At 39.1% G+C, this 17,744-nt stretch overlaps 1 protein-coding gene across 18 annotated transcripts in view; it reads right to left on the bottom strand.

Annotated features, from left to right (window-relative positions):
• Window positions 1–17,744, bottom strand: part of eif4g3b (eukaryotic translation initiation factor 4 gamma, 3b) — a 47,768-nt gene that overhangs the window by 1,774 nt on the left and 28,250 nt on the right. For 10 of the 18 annotated variants that reach the window (XM_051879458.1, XM_051879449.1, XM_051879459.1 and 7 more), the window contains 24 exons: window positions 17,583–17,717; window positions 15,888–16,014; window positions 13,831–14,598; window positions 13,675–13,754; window positions 12,643–12,862; window positions 12,430–12,554; window positions 11,982–12,101; window positions 11,588–11,743; window positions 11,164–11,361; window positions 10,855–11,001; window positions 9,337–9,573; window positions 8,425–8,529; window positions 7,895–8,033; window positions 7,674–7,762; window positions 6,454–6,547; window positions 6,181–6,298; window positions 5,566–5,780; window positions 5,345–5,457; window positions 5,061–5,233; window positions 3,225–3,350; window positions 3,036–3,117; window positions 2,828–2,926; window positions 2,569–2,715; window positions 2,394–2,475 (listed from right to left, as the gene is read on the bottom strand). In XM_051879458.1, the coding sequence (XP_051735418.1) occupies window positions 2,394–2,475; window positions 2,569–2,715; window positions 2,828–2,926; window positions 3,036–3,117; window positions 3,225–3,350; window positions 5,061–5,233; window positions 5,345–5,457; window positions 5,566–5,780; window positions 6,181–6,298; window positions 6,454–6,547; window positions 7,674–7,762; window positions 7,895–8,033; window positions 8,425–8,529; window positions 9,337–9,573; window positions 10,855–11,001; window positions 11,164–11,361; window positions 11,588–11,743; window positions 11,982–12,101; window positions 12,430–12,554; window positions 12,643–12,862; window positions 13,675–13,754; window positions 13,831–14,598; window positions 15,888–16,014; window positions 17,583–17,717 (3,895 nt within the window). The remainder of the gene's footprint in view (window positions 1–2,393; window positions 2,476–2,568; window positions 2,716–2,827; window positions 2,927–3,035; window positions 3,118–3,224; window positions 3,351–5,060; window positions 5,234–5,344; window positions 5,458–5,565; window positions 5,781–6,180; window positions 6,299–6,453; window positions 6,548–7,673; window positions 7,763–7,894; window positions 8,034–8,424; window positions 8,530–9,336; window positions 9,574–10,854; window positions 11,002–11,163; window positions 11,362–11,587; window positions 11,744–11,981; window positions 12,102–12,429; window positions 12,555–12,642; window positions 12,863–13,674; window positions 13,755–13,830; window positions 14,599–15,887; window positions 16,015–17,582; window positions 17,718–17,744) is intronic. The other 8 variants (XM_051879461.1, XM_051879462.1, XM_051879447.1 and 5 more) reach the window with 5 other exon arrangements.

Consider the following 17,744-nt stretch of genomic DNA (forward strand, 5'->3'; position numbering starts at 1 on the left):
CTCTAGGGTTCACAGAGAATGGTCCACAAAAGAGAAAATATCCAGTGAGCGGCAGTTCTGTGGGCGAAAATGTCTTGTTGATGCCAGAGGAGAATGGCTAGACTGGTTGTTGGTGCCAGACAGGCTGGTCTAAGTATTTCAGAAACTGATGATCTACTGGGATTTTCACGCACATCCATCTCTAGGGTTCACAGAGAATGGTCCGAAAAAAAGAAAATATCCAGTGAGCGGCAGTTCTGTGGGCGAAAATGCCTTGTTGATGCCAGAGGTCAGAGGAGAATGGCCAGACTGGTTTGAGCTGATAGAAACAGTAACTCATAGGGATGCACCGATATGATTTTTTGGGGCCGATACCGATATTAACAAACAATTATTGGCCGATACAGATACCGATATTTGTCACTTCCTCTCTTATTTGAAATTTTGTCATCAAAATAGATAGTATTTTGATCATGTTTTAAATAAGCAAAGTTCAAAAACACCTGCATTAAAATATACTAGCAGGTTTATTGCTGCATCATCAAATAATTTCTAATGAACATCGATTGGATCCATTTAATTGGATCAGGCTTACATAAAGACAACAGAACAAAGATACATATGAAATAAACAGTGCTTTTTAGGTAGGTTTAATAGTTTTCAGGTACAGAACGTAAACAAATGTAAAATAACACCGCATATTCTTCACTGTATAAATTAAATGCATTTCAATCCTTCTTTATTGTAACAGACTTTATTGTGATTAATCTTCTAATTTGTTTTTGTATACATTTTAATATTTTTTGTAAGTTTAAATATGTATTAGATCTGCACTATCTCCTTTACTAAGGTGGGACTTTGACGGGTGTTCTCGTCTACGGACTGACAAGGAGAGCATGCAGTTCTTCAGAGTTATTTTGCAGATTTAAAGTTTGTCCGTTTATTAAGCATCCCTCGAAAAGGCATAAGATCTGTATGTATTTGTTAACTGTTAGTTGCAATAAGTGTTTTGAGTAATTCGCTGTATGTTGATGATAAAGCAATGGAGAGAGAGAGAGTTTAATGCACTTCTTGTGCTCTGTAATGTTTAGCTTTTGTGGTGATTTGTTTGGAGTGAAAACGGACGCAATAAACTTAATAAAACATCAGTAAAGTTTTGGTCATCATTCGGATGGGGTCCACTACACTTATGAAAGTTACAGAAGTTATTTAGTCAAGAATAGTGTGCGATCTTTTGTTATTTGATTAACTTTAAAGCGCAGACAGCAGCGCTAGGATTACGCAACAGTCGGTGCATCCCTACATATAACCACTCGTTACAACAGAGGTCTGCATAAGAGCATCTCTGAACACACAACATGTCAAACCTTGAAGCAGATGGGCTACAGCAGCAGAAGATACACCGGGTGCCACTCCTGTCAGCTAAGAACAGGAAATTGAGGCTAAAATTCACAGAGGCTCACCAAAATCGGACAATAGAAGATTGGAAAAATGTTGCCTGGTCTAATGAGTCTCGATTTCTGCTGTAACATTTAGATGGTAGGGTCATAATTTGGCATCAACAACATGAAAGCATGGATCCATCCTGCCTTATCAACGATTCAGGCTGCTGCTGGTGGTGTAATGCTGTTCTTGGAAAAATTTTGGGCCCCTTAGTACCAAGTGAGCATTGTTTAAATGCCACAGTCTACCTGAGTATTGTTGCTGACCACGTCCATCCCTTTCTGACCACAGTGTACTCATCTTCTGTTGGCTACTTCAGGATAACACACCATGTCACAAAGCTCAAATCATCTTAAACTGGTTTCTTGAAAATGACAATGAGTTTACTCAAATGGCCTCCACAGTCACCAGATCTCAATCCAGTAGAGCACCTTTGGGATGTAGTGGAATGGGAGATTCGTATCATGGATGCGTAGCCAACAAATCTGCAGCAACTGCGTGATGCTATCATGTCAATATGGACCAAAATATCTGAGGAATTTTTCCAGCACCTTGTTGAATCTGTACCATGAAGAATTAATACAGCTCTGAAGGCAAAAGGGGGTCCAACCTGGTACTAGCAAGATGTACCTAATAAAGTGGCTGGTGAGTGTAGATATAGATGTATTTTTATTCTTTAAATTGATTTATTTACATTACATTTTGATTTCAATTAATGTTGGAGGGAAAGTGAGATTTTTAGATTTTTCAGAAAAATTAGTTGTACATCAAGCAATTATTGGCTGTTGAAAACCCAAAAACCTGATTTAATGTCATATTATAATGTAAATAAAAGTATTTTTGGTGGTTTTAATGGTCCTTGATATATAAAATTTAGGGTTTAATTATGGCTCGGCCATTTCTTTTATGAGTTTCACCACATAAAACACTTCTCTGCTGTTATTGTGTAAAAGAAATACAGAGCCACTTACTTTTCACTGCTGCCTTGCACACAGCAGTCATTAAAGCTCTGAGGAAAGGAGGTGAACTCATTTCTGATTCATCTAGATTGGCCTGTAATAAATAATCACACATCAATAACAAGATCATTCACAGAGATTCACATCCTTCAATGAAATTAATCTGAGGAGCCGGATGTAAATCTACCTCAACCCAGTCGAAGATTTGTTCATCGCCAGCCATGTCCTCAAGTAGTAGTTTTTCAAGTTGCTTGTTCAGTTCCTCAGGCGAGAGCGTTCTCTTAGAGACAGCCTCGGTCAGGTTTGAGCCGTCAGAAAGAGTGAAGTCTAATTTCTGAAAGGTCAAATTAGAAATGTATCTCGTTCAGTACAGAACAGCTGCTTAGTAGGTGAATGTTTTGATAGTTAGCACATATTAGACTAAGGGAATGTAAATAAAGGCTCACATGTTCTGTAATGAAGCTGTGTACATCCTCTGTTTCAGGTATAAAATCTGCCCAGCTCAACCCAGAGTCCCTCCATAATGATCCCACTTTCCTATGGCTCTGAATCACACACAATACATTTATTTCCACCATCTTCCCACTTAGAAAAAATGTCAAAAATATAGCAACACAAACAAATTAAATGTTTGCTTTAAGTGTTTTAGCTTACCATTTGTTTGCATAGAAGGTGCAATATTTCAGAAAATAATATCCCAGCTCTTCCCACAGGGAGTAATGGTTTGCTAAATTCGCTGCAGAAACAAAATAAGCAAATAAAACTAAACTTGTGTACAGGCAATTACTAAAGCCGATGAGTTTAGTCTGAATTCAATAGCACTGCGCTGCGGTAATAACTCACCTAAATAATTCTCTCATAGAGATTCCCCCCTCTCGAAGTACAGGGGTCACCAGCTCCGCAAGGTACAGCCATATATGGGGAATATCAATGGCCATATCATCTGCTATTTCAAGAGTTTCAGAGAACCTGTTGGGACGAAACAAATACATTGAAATCCCAGAATGGAATGTGACATTTTTTTCAAAGTTGGCAACTGGAGTCGATTTTGAATGTTTTTACTTTTTCTTTCAGTATTAAATGTATTGATAGAAAACAGCTGTATTCAGTCGAAACCTACAGAATTCATGCAATATTACTATTCCAGAAGTTATGACCAATGAAAATGTCATTGTACTCCAATTAGCTTGCGGGTATCTCTTAACCACCTCACACGAGCGCTCGTCGTCAATGCGACCGTCTATTGTTGTTGCTATCTATTAGTATTAGTTCGTTGTTTCTTTTTTTGACTGAAACAACAGGTTGGGCCAGTATCTAACTAATAACTAATTAGTGCAAAAAAATTTTTGCTGAGAGGACAGAGTTCGGTACAGAATCTGGCTCCATGCAAATAATACACGTGTACCTCGTGTACACATAAAAACCAAAGTATACTTTGGGCTTCAAAGTATCTGCAGTAGACATCACACATCATAGTTTCCAGGTCCAAACGCTCCATCAGATCCCAAAAGCAAACAACAAACGGTGCTAATATACACTCATAGTGTGCTGTGGTAAAACTGAAAAATCATGATCTAATCTTTATCTACATAACAAAATCTTGACTGGCGACAGACTTTAGCATAGGTTTTTAAAGGCTTAGCTTAAAGGTGTGCTATAAATGAATAGTGTTTATAAATGGCTGGAAACAGTACTTTATACGTAATGGGTCACTTAACTCTTTCCCCACCATTTACAGAATTTTCCGTCATTTACGAGACAGTGCTTCCCCGCCATTGACAGAATTTTTCTGGCTTTCACTGTTTTATGGTAGGGGGCGCTATTACACATCTTCTGAAAGAGTATAGAATCTCCAGATCAAAACACAGGAAAAAAAAAAGAGCAGAAACAAGTGATAAAAGCATTGCTTATGCATGTTGTAGTCTCAGCTTTTTGTTCAAAATGTTCCTTTTTTTATGAAACTTATCAATACTCAGGTGTTGATAAAAAAAACAATGCATGAAGCTATAATAAAACAGTTTTTTTTTTTGTTTAAAAGGTTCTGTTCTTTCTTTTGATATATTGCATGTTCAGATATTCATACCACAAAATATTCTAGGGGCCATAACATTGTGAAAATGATCAAAAATGCTGACGGTGGCTGGCAACTTTTTTTTAACGCTGACAGGGAAAGAGTTAAGCCTGGAACACACCAAGCCGATGGTCAGCCTTCGGCCGATTCGACATGTTAAATTGGCGTTGGAGCTCGACGGTCAGTCGGGCCATCTGATCATTCTGATTGGCTGTTCAGCTACTGCCACCTGCTGGTACGGAAAGGCATTTCTTCTTACGCAGGCACAGAACGGACGTGCTACTTGGCCGTCGGGTGTTGAGCGTCGGTTTCGTGTGAGGGCAACTTTGGACCCAGACGCTGCCAACGTGAGCCAACCCCGCAGTCTGCTTTCTTTGCCACTAGTTCGTCGGCGTCAGCTTGGTGTGTTCCGGGCTTTAGGTGTATATGCATTAGCTTAACAACATGCTAATGGAAAAATCTTTCTTGTTTTGAAGCAGAAAGTAAATAAAAGTCACTAAAATAAAAAAAATTGAAAATTCATTATCGATTATAATGATTTTGAATGATTAATCATTGCATTAGTTATTTCATGCGAACTCAAAATGTTAAAAGTGTTGCAATCTCACCCTTTAAAAAACTGAAGTTTGAGGAGGATTCCAGCGTGCAGGAGCTGATAGAGCAGCTGACCCATATGGTCTCGCGTGATCTGACTCCTCTCCAGCGTGGAGTCCACACCCACCCGCACAAACACATAGAGCATGGCAGGTTGCTCTAGCTCCTCCACACACTGCACTGCCTCCTGCGTCACAAGTATAAAATGTTTAGAAAAAGTGCCATTCTGGACTGGGAGATAAGTTTAATAAGTCATATATAAAATGCCCTTTTTGGCAATAAAAAAAAAGATACAAACCTTGTAATCATTAATGTGCAAAAACTCATCAATAATAGACTTGGACCGCCTCTCCATGTCCTCTTCTGCAGTTTTATCTGGAGAGGGTCCTGACAGTACTTCAAGTTTAACAGCTACAATAAGAGACAGCATTTAGTTTTGGATTTTCTCCAAATGTATTTCATGTAACCAAAAACACATTTTGGTATCATAATGTGTGTGATGGTATCTGTGCGGCTCACCAGACTCCCTGGATTGGCTACGCTCCAGTCTGCTCTTGTCTGCAGTGCTGGCGGGCAGCTTGGGTGTGTCTGAGGCATAAGAGTCTCTGCGGGACACTTCCTGGACCGACTCCTCGGGAGCCTCCTTATTGCTGCTACCCAACAAGATGGGCCCTGTCCGAGTGGGACCCACACTTAATGGCTTGTCATTGCGCTCCCGCCCTGAGCTTCCACGACTGAGAAATTCACAAACACACCAAAACATACATTCATGAATCTCCAAATGTGAAAATGTTTTCCTTCAATTCATTACAAATGAAACAATATTTTCATTTAAAGATTTGCTAAGATAAAATGCTAATTATAAATTAATAATATAAATAATAATAATAATAATATAAATGCAAAGTATAATTTGCTAATAATAACAATAATATGCTTATGGTGAATAAATAAATAAATAAATAAATAAATAATGAAGCACAAAAAGAGTTAGGAGCCATTCAATATGCTTAATATTATTATTAATATGCTTATAATAATAATAATATAGGCATAATAAATGCATCTTGTAAGCAAATTCAAAAAAAGGAGGCTTCTACTTCACAGTTACTATATTTTACATGTGTACAGTACCTGCTGAGAACTCTCCTGGCATCAAAATCTGGGGATGTAGAGGGTAAAGACGAGGCCGGAGGCGCTGAGGGTTGCAGGGGTGAGTAACGGTTCAAACTGGCACTTGGACGAGAGACATCTAAAGAAAAACGGTGCAAAACAGGAAAAAAGGAATTAAATAGATTTTACATTTGTAACACAAAGTATAGAGCCAGAAAATCCTGCATAAACTATAAAATAGCTGGAATTGACAGAGCCAGCAGCCAACGTTTGACTGCATCACTTTTTCTTTACCTGACTCACTGGCCTTGGCTCCAGCCCCTCCACTGCTGCCCTTAATCCAGTTCTGATTTCTTGGTCCCAGCTGAATCTTCTCATCTATTGTTGGCTGAAGAATGCACACACGCAGTTTCAGTAAGATCATATAACAGTCTCTCATGTATTCATTTAGATCAATGGTTCTTAATAGCCCTGTCCCAAATGGCACGCTTCATATACACTTACGTTCTTGTGGACTTACAATGGCCAATGCATGCGTGTGTTCGTGAAGGGTGAAGTAGAAGGGTGCTCACGAGCGCCCACTTTGTGGTCAATATGCGCCCTCGATGGACACTTTTGCCGAGCCCACACTGAAGCGAGCTCTGTAGCAGACTTTTTCCTGACAGTCAAAGTGGTGTTACGTCGCAAAAATGCGGACTCGTAGGAAGACTGCAAGTGTTTAGGGTGCCATTTGGGAAAGGGCCAATCAGCACTGCACACTTTGTATGTCTCCCTTATTTAATGCACTTAATTCAAATCAGCAGCTCATTAGCAGAAAGCTTCATGAACATAAACTTGGTCTGTAAGAAAAGTATAAAATGTGTAGCATTCGGATCCCCAGAATCATGATTAAGAATCAATGAGATACTAAGATGCTACTACACAAGCAAACAGAACAACCATCAGGTGGGGCTGTTGAGTCAAATAGTAATTAGCATATTTACAAACTGCAAAAAAATCACTTTCTCAATAATTTACCACCATTAAGCCTCACTAAATGTATGCTTACAACAAGAGATTTGCCAATAGGGTTGGAAAGGTCAACCAGATTTTTCTTTTTTCTTTTGATATTTTAGGGTGGTGCTTTAATTATGCTTTAGCTGGCAGACAGTTTGCATGGTAAAACCTAGCCTATTTATACAGAGCTTCCAGTTATGACCGGTTGGTTTAATAGTCCTTCACAAAATATGAACATTTTGTTTGGCATTTTGTTTCCCAAAATGCTTTAAGTCAAAGTCCTGCAAAAAAGCAGAATCAATGACATGTAGCAAAGTGTAGTTCACACAACCTCAATAAGTGTGATTCTGATAAGATCAATTGTTTACATGAAAATGCTTCCTCCCTTTCAAAAAGATCATGGGGGAGTGTGAAAAAATATGCAGAACAGCATATCTAGAAACTCTTTTTCTAAAACAGCTGTGCTAGCAATCAATAGACGTGACCACAAAGAAAAAGTGTCTTTGTTTGGACTCTACCTTGGAGATCTTGGGAATCTTAGTGGGGTCTATTGTTCTGCTGTTCTTGGTCATAGGCACAGTGCTCCATGTCTCCTCTCTCTGCACCCCTGCAACATGAAGAGAAAGAATAGTTGGAACAGAGTACAGTTGCTTCATCAGTGAGTGAAAACAGAAAGGAGGCCCACAGGAATGAGTAAGCTGTAAAGAGGATTAGCCTATAGCAGAAGTCTCTTTCTGACCTGGTCTCCTCTTGTTATCCTTGGACAGCAGTTGCTGGTGCACCTTTCTCTGCTCCTCCTGTTCTTCCAACTTTGCCTCTTTATGGATCTGCTCGATGGTCTTAGGGCCTAGGTCAGCTCTCCGAGACACCCAATTGTGCTGAGATGAGTAAAGAACACAAATAATGACCTGAAAATACCAGAATGACTGCCAAAAATATATATTAAAGTTCTTCACAGTACAAAGCTCAACTGTTTTCAAAAACTATATTTACGGTCGTCTCCCATTCACCGCTATAGAAGTTTACTCAACTATGACGACTTTTGCTTCTGAGAACACCGGATATGTGAAAAGGGTCCATAGGAAAATACATTAAACGAACACAAAATGCCAAAATGCTTTGATTACATCATTTGAATGCTTTATAGAACAAGTAGTTAATTCATTCACTCATACAGGATGTTAAGGACACTATCTTGTACCATTGTCTTTTAAATTTACTTCTTGATCACCACTTGGGAAAAAAAAACAAAAAAAAACAACAACTCACCAATCGCAGGTCAATAACATCCTGCAGCATGAACCGAATGCGTGATGAAGTCTTTCTCTCCTTTACTATCTTCTCCATCTGGTTAAAGTACTGATCCATTCGTGGCTAAAAGGAACAAGAAGAACCATATGTAAGCACAAGCTTTAAAAGACATGAAAACATAAACAGACCCCAATCTACAATATAATGAACCGTTATTCTGCTGACAAAGCTCAGGAATTCACATTTGCCTTTAATTAAAGTGAAAAACAATTCAACTAATGACATTAGGGTGAGTTAATAATGAGAGAATTCAAATTTGTTTGTGAACCATCCATTCAAGTGCATTAGGCACCACCTCACAGTCATGTCCTCAGCTGAATCCAAAGCAAATTTCGAAACCAGAGCACATTAAAATGACTCATTGGGGACTAACATTTCCAAGCTAACATGTAGGTTTTGAATTGCAGCAATACGTTTTGGAGAGATGTACGGACCAGCAAGGGTTTAACCCAAATTGTCAACAAGTACACAAAGATTCAACACAAAGTGCACAATCCAACGGGCAAAAATCTCAATGAGGGTGCTCAACCACAAAAAAAAAACTGCAAAAAGGAAGAGAAAAGTTGGCATACCACAGCTCCAAGAATAGAAAAATATTTCAAGTTCTCACCACAGGTGACCTTTCGTGTTTTCTCTTCCTTTTTGCAACAAGTACACAACACAAAACTCTTTGGACAAGAGAGGCCAAAGAATATTAGTTTATGCAGTGCAGAGAGTGGCCAAGACATAGACTGCATATTTGCATTGAAATAAGCAACAGTCTCCATGCATTTACATGGATTGCAGAAGCAATTAACAGATTTAGGAGGATGATTATTTTTAATGCCCATTATAGAGGACATCCTCCTGATTAGGATCAACCGGGCTGACCTTAGCTTTCTCAAAGTCCAAGTCCTTGCCAATAGTGGTGAGCAGCCTGCACAGGCACTCCAGTGACTCTTCGTCATGGTTTTTCAGCAACTTCACCACACAGTCGTGCATGATGGCTTCTGTCAGCATCCGCAGCTTAAAGAGCTCGCCGATGAACTTGATGTTGCCAATGGAGCGTCTGCGGGCTTTGTCTTTCGCCTCTTCCAGCTCTTCCTGCAGTCTCTCCCGCTCACTAGCCTGAAAGTAAGAATGATAATTTAAAAAAAAAAAAAAATGTCAGAGAGGATCATTGTGGGCCCACTGCAGCAAAATCAGCATTTTAGCTTATGAAGATCAGAATTACCCAGACTACAACTGAAGATCATTTTCAGTTTCAAGGCTTTGGGCTCTGAACTAGTTCAAGGATCGAAATCAAAAACTGTAAACAAACTGAATTTTAACATAAAATTCGAAAACTAAATCAAGTGTAATATTTCTGAACAGAAACGCTTATTTGAAATTACCATTAACCAGTTAATAATGTTAATTTATTGTTCCGCTTAATATTTTAATCTGGCAGTTAACCAAACATGAATTCAAATAGTATGGCCTATGCAAATGTGATGTTGACGCTTCCAACGTGAGTGAAATGCCCGCTCTCAGTTGTCAAGTCATCATAGGTAAGTCGCACTGGCATTAGCTTTTGAATCTCAGGATTTTTTCCAAGGATATATCACCAACCGTTAAAGCATTGCACTAAAGTGAAAATGAATGACAGGTGATATCCAGTGTGGTGTGTGTTTTGAAACTAGCGAAAATTGCAGGTTAGCGTAGAACCGCTACTATTCAGGAAATGAAAAAAATAAATGCATGGATGAATCGTTCACAATGAAATCAATAACATGCATTTAGAAAACAGATGTCATGCAGACTTTAAAAGGATATATCACAACTTCACACAAAGCTATCAGATTGTTTTTGTTTTGTTTTTTGACTAAAAAAAAAAAAAAAATCATACTGATTATGGTATGTGGACTACTTTTTTCCTTCACTGTACAATACTTTCATTTGTGTCAAGGAAAAAGTTCAGACTTCAGATTAATATGAGGGTGAGTAGATGAAAGCAATTTGATTTGTCAAACTGTAACTATTCCTATGCATATAATTATACAAAAATAATGTATTAATAAATAATAATTTTACAGCTAATTTAGTTAAGGCTCATGTACAATTAATTTTTGTATCTGTACTTATGCACAATATTGGATCTGGATTCCAGTACAATAATTATTAGTGACATTTTGTTTTATTACTTTAAACAAAGAGATTTAAGATTTTTAAATAAATAAATAAAAATGTATGCCTATGACTGCTTAAAAATGATTGCATGTCATTTAAATCCACACAAATAATTCTAAGCAACCTGAATCTTCTCATGGCATGTGTCATTTACATCATACACAACATCTAGGAAACTTAAATGGCCTGTGAACTGTTTAAGAACAGTTTTAGAGATGCGTTCGGTGCTGAAGCACTTACCGAGGTAGCTGCCTCCAGCTCCCTGTGTTTCTTCTCGAAGGCATCGTCATCTACCTTGTCCTTCTCAAACTCTTTCTGACAGCGGTTCAGAAGCAGCTTCCGAAAATTCACAGTGGTGTTGGGCTTATCCGTCATGGGCACTTTTAACTACAAACACAGCACATGTACGTGACTTATGTAGACGTGCAATCTACATTCTCTTTCCCAAGCTAAACATTTAATTTGAATCTCCATTCGCTTCTAAAATCACAAATTAACACGAAATTCTTTATTCAGTGATTTACTGAACTAATGGAAAGTCTGACTCACCATGGCCAGACAGCTGCACATATTTCCATAGGCCACAGAAAAGCTGGGTTCATCGATGGCTTTCTCGAAAACCAGGTCTATGACACCCTTGAGCCGCTCCTCTGTGTCAATGGTGAGGTCAGTCACCTGCTTCATCAGCTGGTTGAACATCTGTGGCGTCAATTTGTTGAGAATACTACGCACTTTTCGGAAAAGCTCCTGTAAAAAACATCAATGAACATATTACTGAATGTCCTCCAAGGCAACAATCAATCCCAAGGTCCATTTCCTCTTTGTATTAGAGAAAGTAATGAGGTAATAAACTATTTAATCATAGCTGAACATCTGGATACCGCAACATACTTTCTTCGTACTGCAAAATAAGCTACATAAGGCCATCTGAAATGTGTATTTGGTTCAGGACGGAGTGAAAGTGAAGGAGGACCTGAGTTTTCTGGGCGTCTGGATCTTCAACGGCACTCTCCCGCTTCATGCCAGGCTTCCAAGCATTCTCTGTTGTCCTCAGCTGCACCTCATCGTTCACAGACACGTTTGTGATGATCTTGCGTCCAGGTGGGCGCCGCAGGCCAACGTTCAGCAGCTGAAGGAACAGACATAATTATATAGTATGGACAGGAATAATAAGTGTTTCTATGAGTGTATCTAAGATAATGTAAATTGAAAATGCTTTTTATTCATGTGTTAAGTATTGAAAAAATTTAATTAAATTTAAGATAGAGGGTCTATGGAGCATAATAATTGACTTAATTGTAGTTATTAAGACAAAGCTCTATATTATTTTCTGTATGAGAGAATAAGTAATGGAAGGTGGGACGAACCGGTGCTCCCCTGCCTCCTTGAATCTGTCGGCCGAAATCCGCAAACGCTGGCGTGAAGTCTGGGCCTCTGGAAATCACACGTGGGTCTATTGGCCGCATGGGCAGCTTATTTTGGTTAATCTGTTCAGCAAGGCAGAAACACATTAGGCTTCTCTTAAAGAACAACTTACTACTCTGTACAAGAGCAGTAATGAGTTTTACAGGGATTTAAAAGAGGGCCATAATCAGGTTACAATATCCCTTTATTCCCATAGTAGTCCATTTAATGGTGTGGTGCAAATTAATTCTGGTACAAGCAAAATTCCTATGGGAATTTTCAATTATTAACTTCAAACTACCATTCTATATGTTCAAACTAGGGCTGTCAATTTACCTTGTTCATTTAGTACAAGTATAACGGTATTGTATTGACATTTTTTAATTAACAGCCTGTGTAATATTGGCTGACCTTATCTAGAACAACATCAGAAATGGGAGGAAGCCCCTCTGGTTTCTGCACACACGCAGGCATGAACTGGAAGCCCAACAGGAAGTCTCTATCGTACTGCTTCTTGCCATTCTTCTCTGCAGGCTCTGCAGAAGAGCAGAAACGCTTTCAGTGGTAAAACCTGGCAGATACACATGTGGGAAACTAGAGAACGTTGTAGAGAGATGGCCTTACGTGGCACTGCTTTGATCAGCGGCTCTTTGACTGCAGGCGGGTGGATGCTGTCACTGCTTTCAGTTTCAGAGGCGTGTTCAGCTCCGTTTCTCTGAGGCTCTACGTCCTGTTCTCCGTTCTCCTCGAGCACAGCTCCTACTGATGGCCTCCTCTCCACCTCCACAGGAGGAGGACTGGGGCTCTCTGCAGCAGACTCCATAGAGGGCTGATCCATGTCCTCCTACCAAACACACACAGCCACTTTAAGCCTACCTTACTAATTTGAATATAAGCAACAGGGTTTGCTAAATCACATTCAAATTCCTGACATACTACAAAGCTGCACATATGAGTGGCATGTCGGCTGTCATGATTGTGAATTTTTCTTTGCTGATGACTGTCATACAAACAATTCCAATAATAGTAATACAAAAATTATTACAATGAACATAACGCATTTCATGAGGTATTATGCCCAACACAATAATAACAAAAATGTATTATTACTAAAAATGTATTATTAAAATAAAAATTTAAATAATTTTAATTAGAGAGGGAGGTCGTATTTATATTTATTATTTATATATGCAGCCAAACATATCATTATTAAAATCAAATTATTATTCCATTAAATATAATTCTAATAAATATAATTATTTTATAAATAATAATTTTTTATAAATAAATAAAAATATTTATGTATAAAAATATCTATCATCTATCTATCTATCTATCTATCTATCATTTACATATATAAAATTATAATAATAACCCTGATGTATCAAATATGTGTATAGACAACTATAATCCAAGGGCATTATTTTATTTATTTTTTTTTAAACCTGATTTTACTGGTTTCATCCATTGTTGGCAATGAAACTCTTGACTACCGCAAAACACAACTAAAAGGTTCCTTTATGAACAAAAATATAATTAAACCAATAGAAAAATTGTAAATTCAATGAAAAATACTTGTTTGTTGTGATTAGATTACTTTAGAATAAAAGCCAGATGCATCAAATGATGCATAAAAAAACATGGAAATTATTTTACCTCTTTGTCTGGACACTGATCTTGCCCTACAGGCATGTTCTTTTTTGGGTTCTTCCAGGTCTTTGGTGCACTAGATGTAGCTGTACAGATAAAAAGCTTGTGTTATTTGAATGACCCTTACAACATTCATTTTAGCTGTTTATTCCAGGTGCTTACCTTTTCTGGACTGCAAGAAAGGCTCGCCTCTCTTGTCCGACAAGGCCTCAATCTCCTTCCCTGTTTCTTTGAGCTCTGCTCCTGTAGAAGGTCTCCTGGCTGACCCTGCAGAAACCTGACTTGGATGTATGAGTCCTGGAGGAGGTGCAGGTGTGGTGGAGATAGCAGCAGTAGAGGAGGTCGAGAGGAATGGGACGTCAGAACATCCAGCGCTGTCTTCAGCAGGAGGCAAGGGACTATCCGTTTTTACCACCGCAGACTCAGCGTCCAGCGCCGGTGTGATGGGCCTGGGCTCCGGGCTGGGGGACTGGGGCACACTGGATGTAGGCAGCAACGGAGAGACTTCCCTTGGTTGGGATTCCAAGTCTTCACTCAAGGGAGCAGCATCGGTGTCCGTCAGCCCATTGACAACCTTTTCGGGCTGGTCTGGAGATGCAGACAGGCTCTGAGGTGAGGGTTGCTCTGAGGAGGAGGATTTCTCTGGTTCAGAGCTCTCAGGTTCTGGTGTGACAGCTTTAGTGGGGCTGGGCTCAGCTGATGGGCTCTGGGCGTCAGCTGACTCCACTGTTGAGGCAGGTATGGAAGGACTGGGGGCTGTAGCTACACTTGAGGCCGTTTCTGGGCCGGAGGGGGGAAGCTCAGTTTTCTGTGAGGGAGAGGGCTCTTGGACTGGGCTGCTTGGATCAATTCTTTCCAACGAAGTCTCTGGCTGCCGCAGTCCAGGAGATGCAGATCTTTGCGAAGCAAACTCTGGTTTTGGCTTGTCATCTAGTGCCATTAATTAAACAAGGAAATGCATCAGAGGTACAGTATATAAACTGATATTGTGATTATCAGGATTTATCATATCAGAAAATCCTGAGAACGTAGGAATTATTTTCTCAGTTTGCTCATGGTTTTGGTGAAAACAATAATAATTTATTATCAAAGAGCATACATTTTGACTTCTTATGACTGGTCTTCATTATTGACAATAGACATCAATCATTTCATCAGAAGATTACACCTACATCTGATACATGTATGTAGCTTTGGGCGAAATATTAAACTTTTGCATTGCATTTGCAGTGATTTTGTTGGCAACAAAATTAAGCAACATCATGAAAGTGGTGATCTTAAGCTTTTCTGTTTTAAATTCTACTATTCATTTTTAAATAATTAAAAATGAATAGTAGAATACATAACATACATAAATAACATAAAATGTACTTGCAGTGATTTTGTTGGCAATGTAAAATTAAAGGGATAGTTCACCCAAAAATGAATATTCTGTCATTATTTACTCACCCTCAAGTAGTTCCAAACCTGTATAAATTTCTTTGTTCTGAACACAAAGTAAGATATTTGGAAACATGTCAGTAACCAAACAGATCTACAGACTACCATAGTATTTTTTTTTCCTACTATGGTAGTAAATGGGGGGTGAAATCTGTTTGGTTACTGACATTTTTCCAAATATCTTCCTTTGTGTTCAGCAAAAGAAAGAAATTCATACAGGTTTGGAACAACTTGAAGGTGAGTAAATGATGACAGAATTTTCATTTTTGGGTGAACTATCCCTTTAAAATCATGAAAAAAAAAAACAGACCAGTGGTTCTCAACTGGTTTTGCTTCAGAGCCCACATTTTACATTGGACAATAAATGCAAAAACTATAGCTTGCATAATTTTGTTCATGGTTTTGAAAACAAGAGGCCATGACACATAGCAAACCTGTCCAGGCTGGCATCAGCCTAATTTGGCAAACTTCTAACAAGTGATGGAAGCAAAAATACAATAGAGATACAATACAGCCTTTGAAATCAACAATTAAAAATAAGGGAACTTGGAAAGTATTTTATCCTCAGCAAAATAAATAGGTTTATCAGCTTTTAGGATGTCTTAATAAGGCATGATTATATGTGGTTAGATGCATTTTGTTATTTACGTTTAGGATTGTTTTTTCCCTGATGTCTATGACTCTCAGACCTGTGACCCATTGTTGGGTCAAGATCCACCAGTTGAGGACCACTACTCTGAACCGGCGGGGAGAAGGTGGCGATTGCTGCAAAGCCTGACCTGTTTTCAAGTTGAGCTGGGCGCTGTCCACATTATACATTGCATGCCCGTGATCTGCTACCTGGTTGTTCAGCTGCTGGGATTTGAGGTAGAAAATGTGAGGATAATGAGGGTGCGGACATAAAAACTAGCAACAGAGAGACACAAGGCACAGGCACATATGCAGCACACAGACAGAGCGGGAAAAACAGAAACACAGAGAATGGAGAGGAGAGAGAGGGGAGCAGAAATGGAAAAAACATGGGGAGGAAAAGGGGAAAGAGAGCAGAGGAGAGACAGACACGGTTAACGTTCAGGGAGAGAAGACAGAGGAAGTGTCAAAACATAGTGAGCACTCCATCTACAGGGATTGTGCCTTAGAACAGGGATTTTAAAAACCATTTTATACAATTTTATGCCCCCCTACCCCCACCCCACTGCCAAAATATGATCCACATCCTAAAATATAATCAGAATGATCTTACACACACAAGGAATTTGTCTTGGTGACTATATAAAGGCTAAATATTTTCTTGTATTCAGACTCATTTATACTGTGTGCGAAATGTGTAATATTATAAAGACAATTATATGTTAACATAATAACCCCAAGGACCCCAATTTGAAAAGCCCTGTTTAGGATTAGGCACACTGAGGATGAGGGATATTCTACGAGAGTGTGTAGATGAGGAGTCACTGTAAAGGGAACACACATGGACCAAGACGGCACAAACAATCATGAGACAGAACTACAACACGTAACAATATGCAAGATTGAAACATTTTTAAAAATTCGAAATAACTTTTATAGAATTATGCAAAATTACTTCTACAGGAAAAACAATTTCCACTTTTCCATCATCGGGTCAAACAATTCTCATTGCTTAACTGCTCCATTCCGTGCCAATTCGGTCCAGCCGGTACGGATATGGTTTCATTTTCCACTGTGGGGCTGATAACGGAGCTCTTTGGAATGTAACTCAAATGTGTCAGTCGTTGCCTTTGTAATGCAAGAGTTTACAGACCATATGAGATGCAAAGAGACTGTGTTATGGAGGATAATCAGATATTTCTTTTAATTTTATTATTAACTTGCGCTAACTTCGCTCAAATAGCACACTTGGTCAGATAAAGAGAAACTGGCAGCCAAGCAACAGACAAGTGACCAATCCTGAGTGGCGACGTTACTACACGCATTCCACCAGCACGGTTGAGAGCGGTTTGTAATCGTGCTGAACCAAGCTCAAGTGGAAATATAACTGGAACCGTTCCTTACTGTTCTTAGAACCATTCGGCCTGACAGTGGAAAAGCGGCTAACGTTTCAAGGCTACATTCAGAGTTCTTCATTAAAAGTGCGTAAAATTGGTGGCTAGTGGGCAAAAGATCAAATTGTTAAGTAATTAACCCCTCAGCAAAGGCGCTGACCTAAGGACATAAGCTGTGGCTTTAGATAAGAAGATAAACTCCTGATTATGAAGGAATGGAAACTCTGGCAGTGTGGCTACAAAGTTAATAGTTGGGGTTGCTATGGTGTTCTGACTAGATTTTTTCATGTTGCTGTGTCTTTGTTAGGGTGTTCTGGGTGGTTGCTTATTGGCTCAAGTCAAAAGAGCTTACCCCTAAGGTTCAGAAATTAGAAAGGGGACAATATTAGGCTAAATCTGTATGTGTGCATGGGATTTTTAAGTTTGATTTGATGTGATTGGCCGTCTTACCTGTGGAGGTGTAGGAGTGGAGGAAGGCCGTCCCCCAGGTGGGGTTGGGTTCCGACTCCCACCCACCCCTGATAATATCTCGTCTGTGACATCCTTGCCGCCCTGGTTGGGGTCTCGGATGCGGATCTTGGAGGACAATAAGCAGACGAAAAATTAACTGAT

The sequence above is a fragment of the Ctenopharyngodon idella genome, chromosome 22, assembly GCF_019924925.1.
Source record: "Ctenopharyngodon idella isolate HZGC_01 chromosome 22, HZGC01, whole genome shotgun sequence".
Taxonomy (NCBI): Eukaryota; Metazoa; Chordata; class Actinopteri; order Cypriniformes; family Xenocyprididae; genus Ctenopharyngodon; species Ctenopharyngodon idella.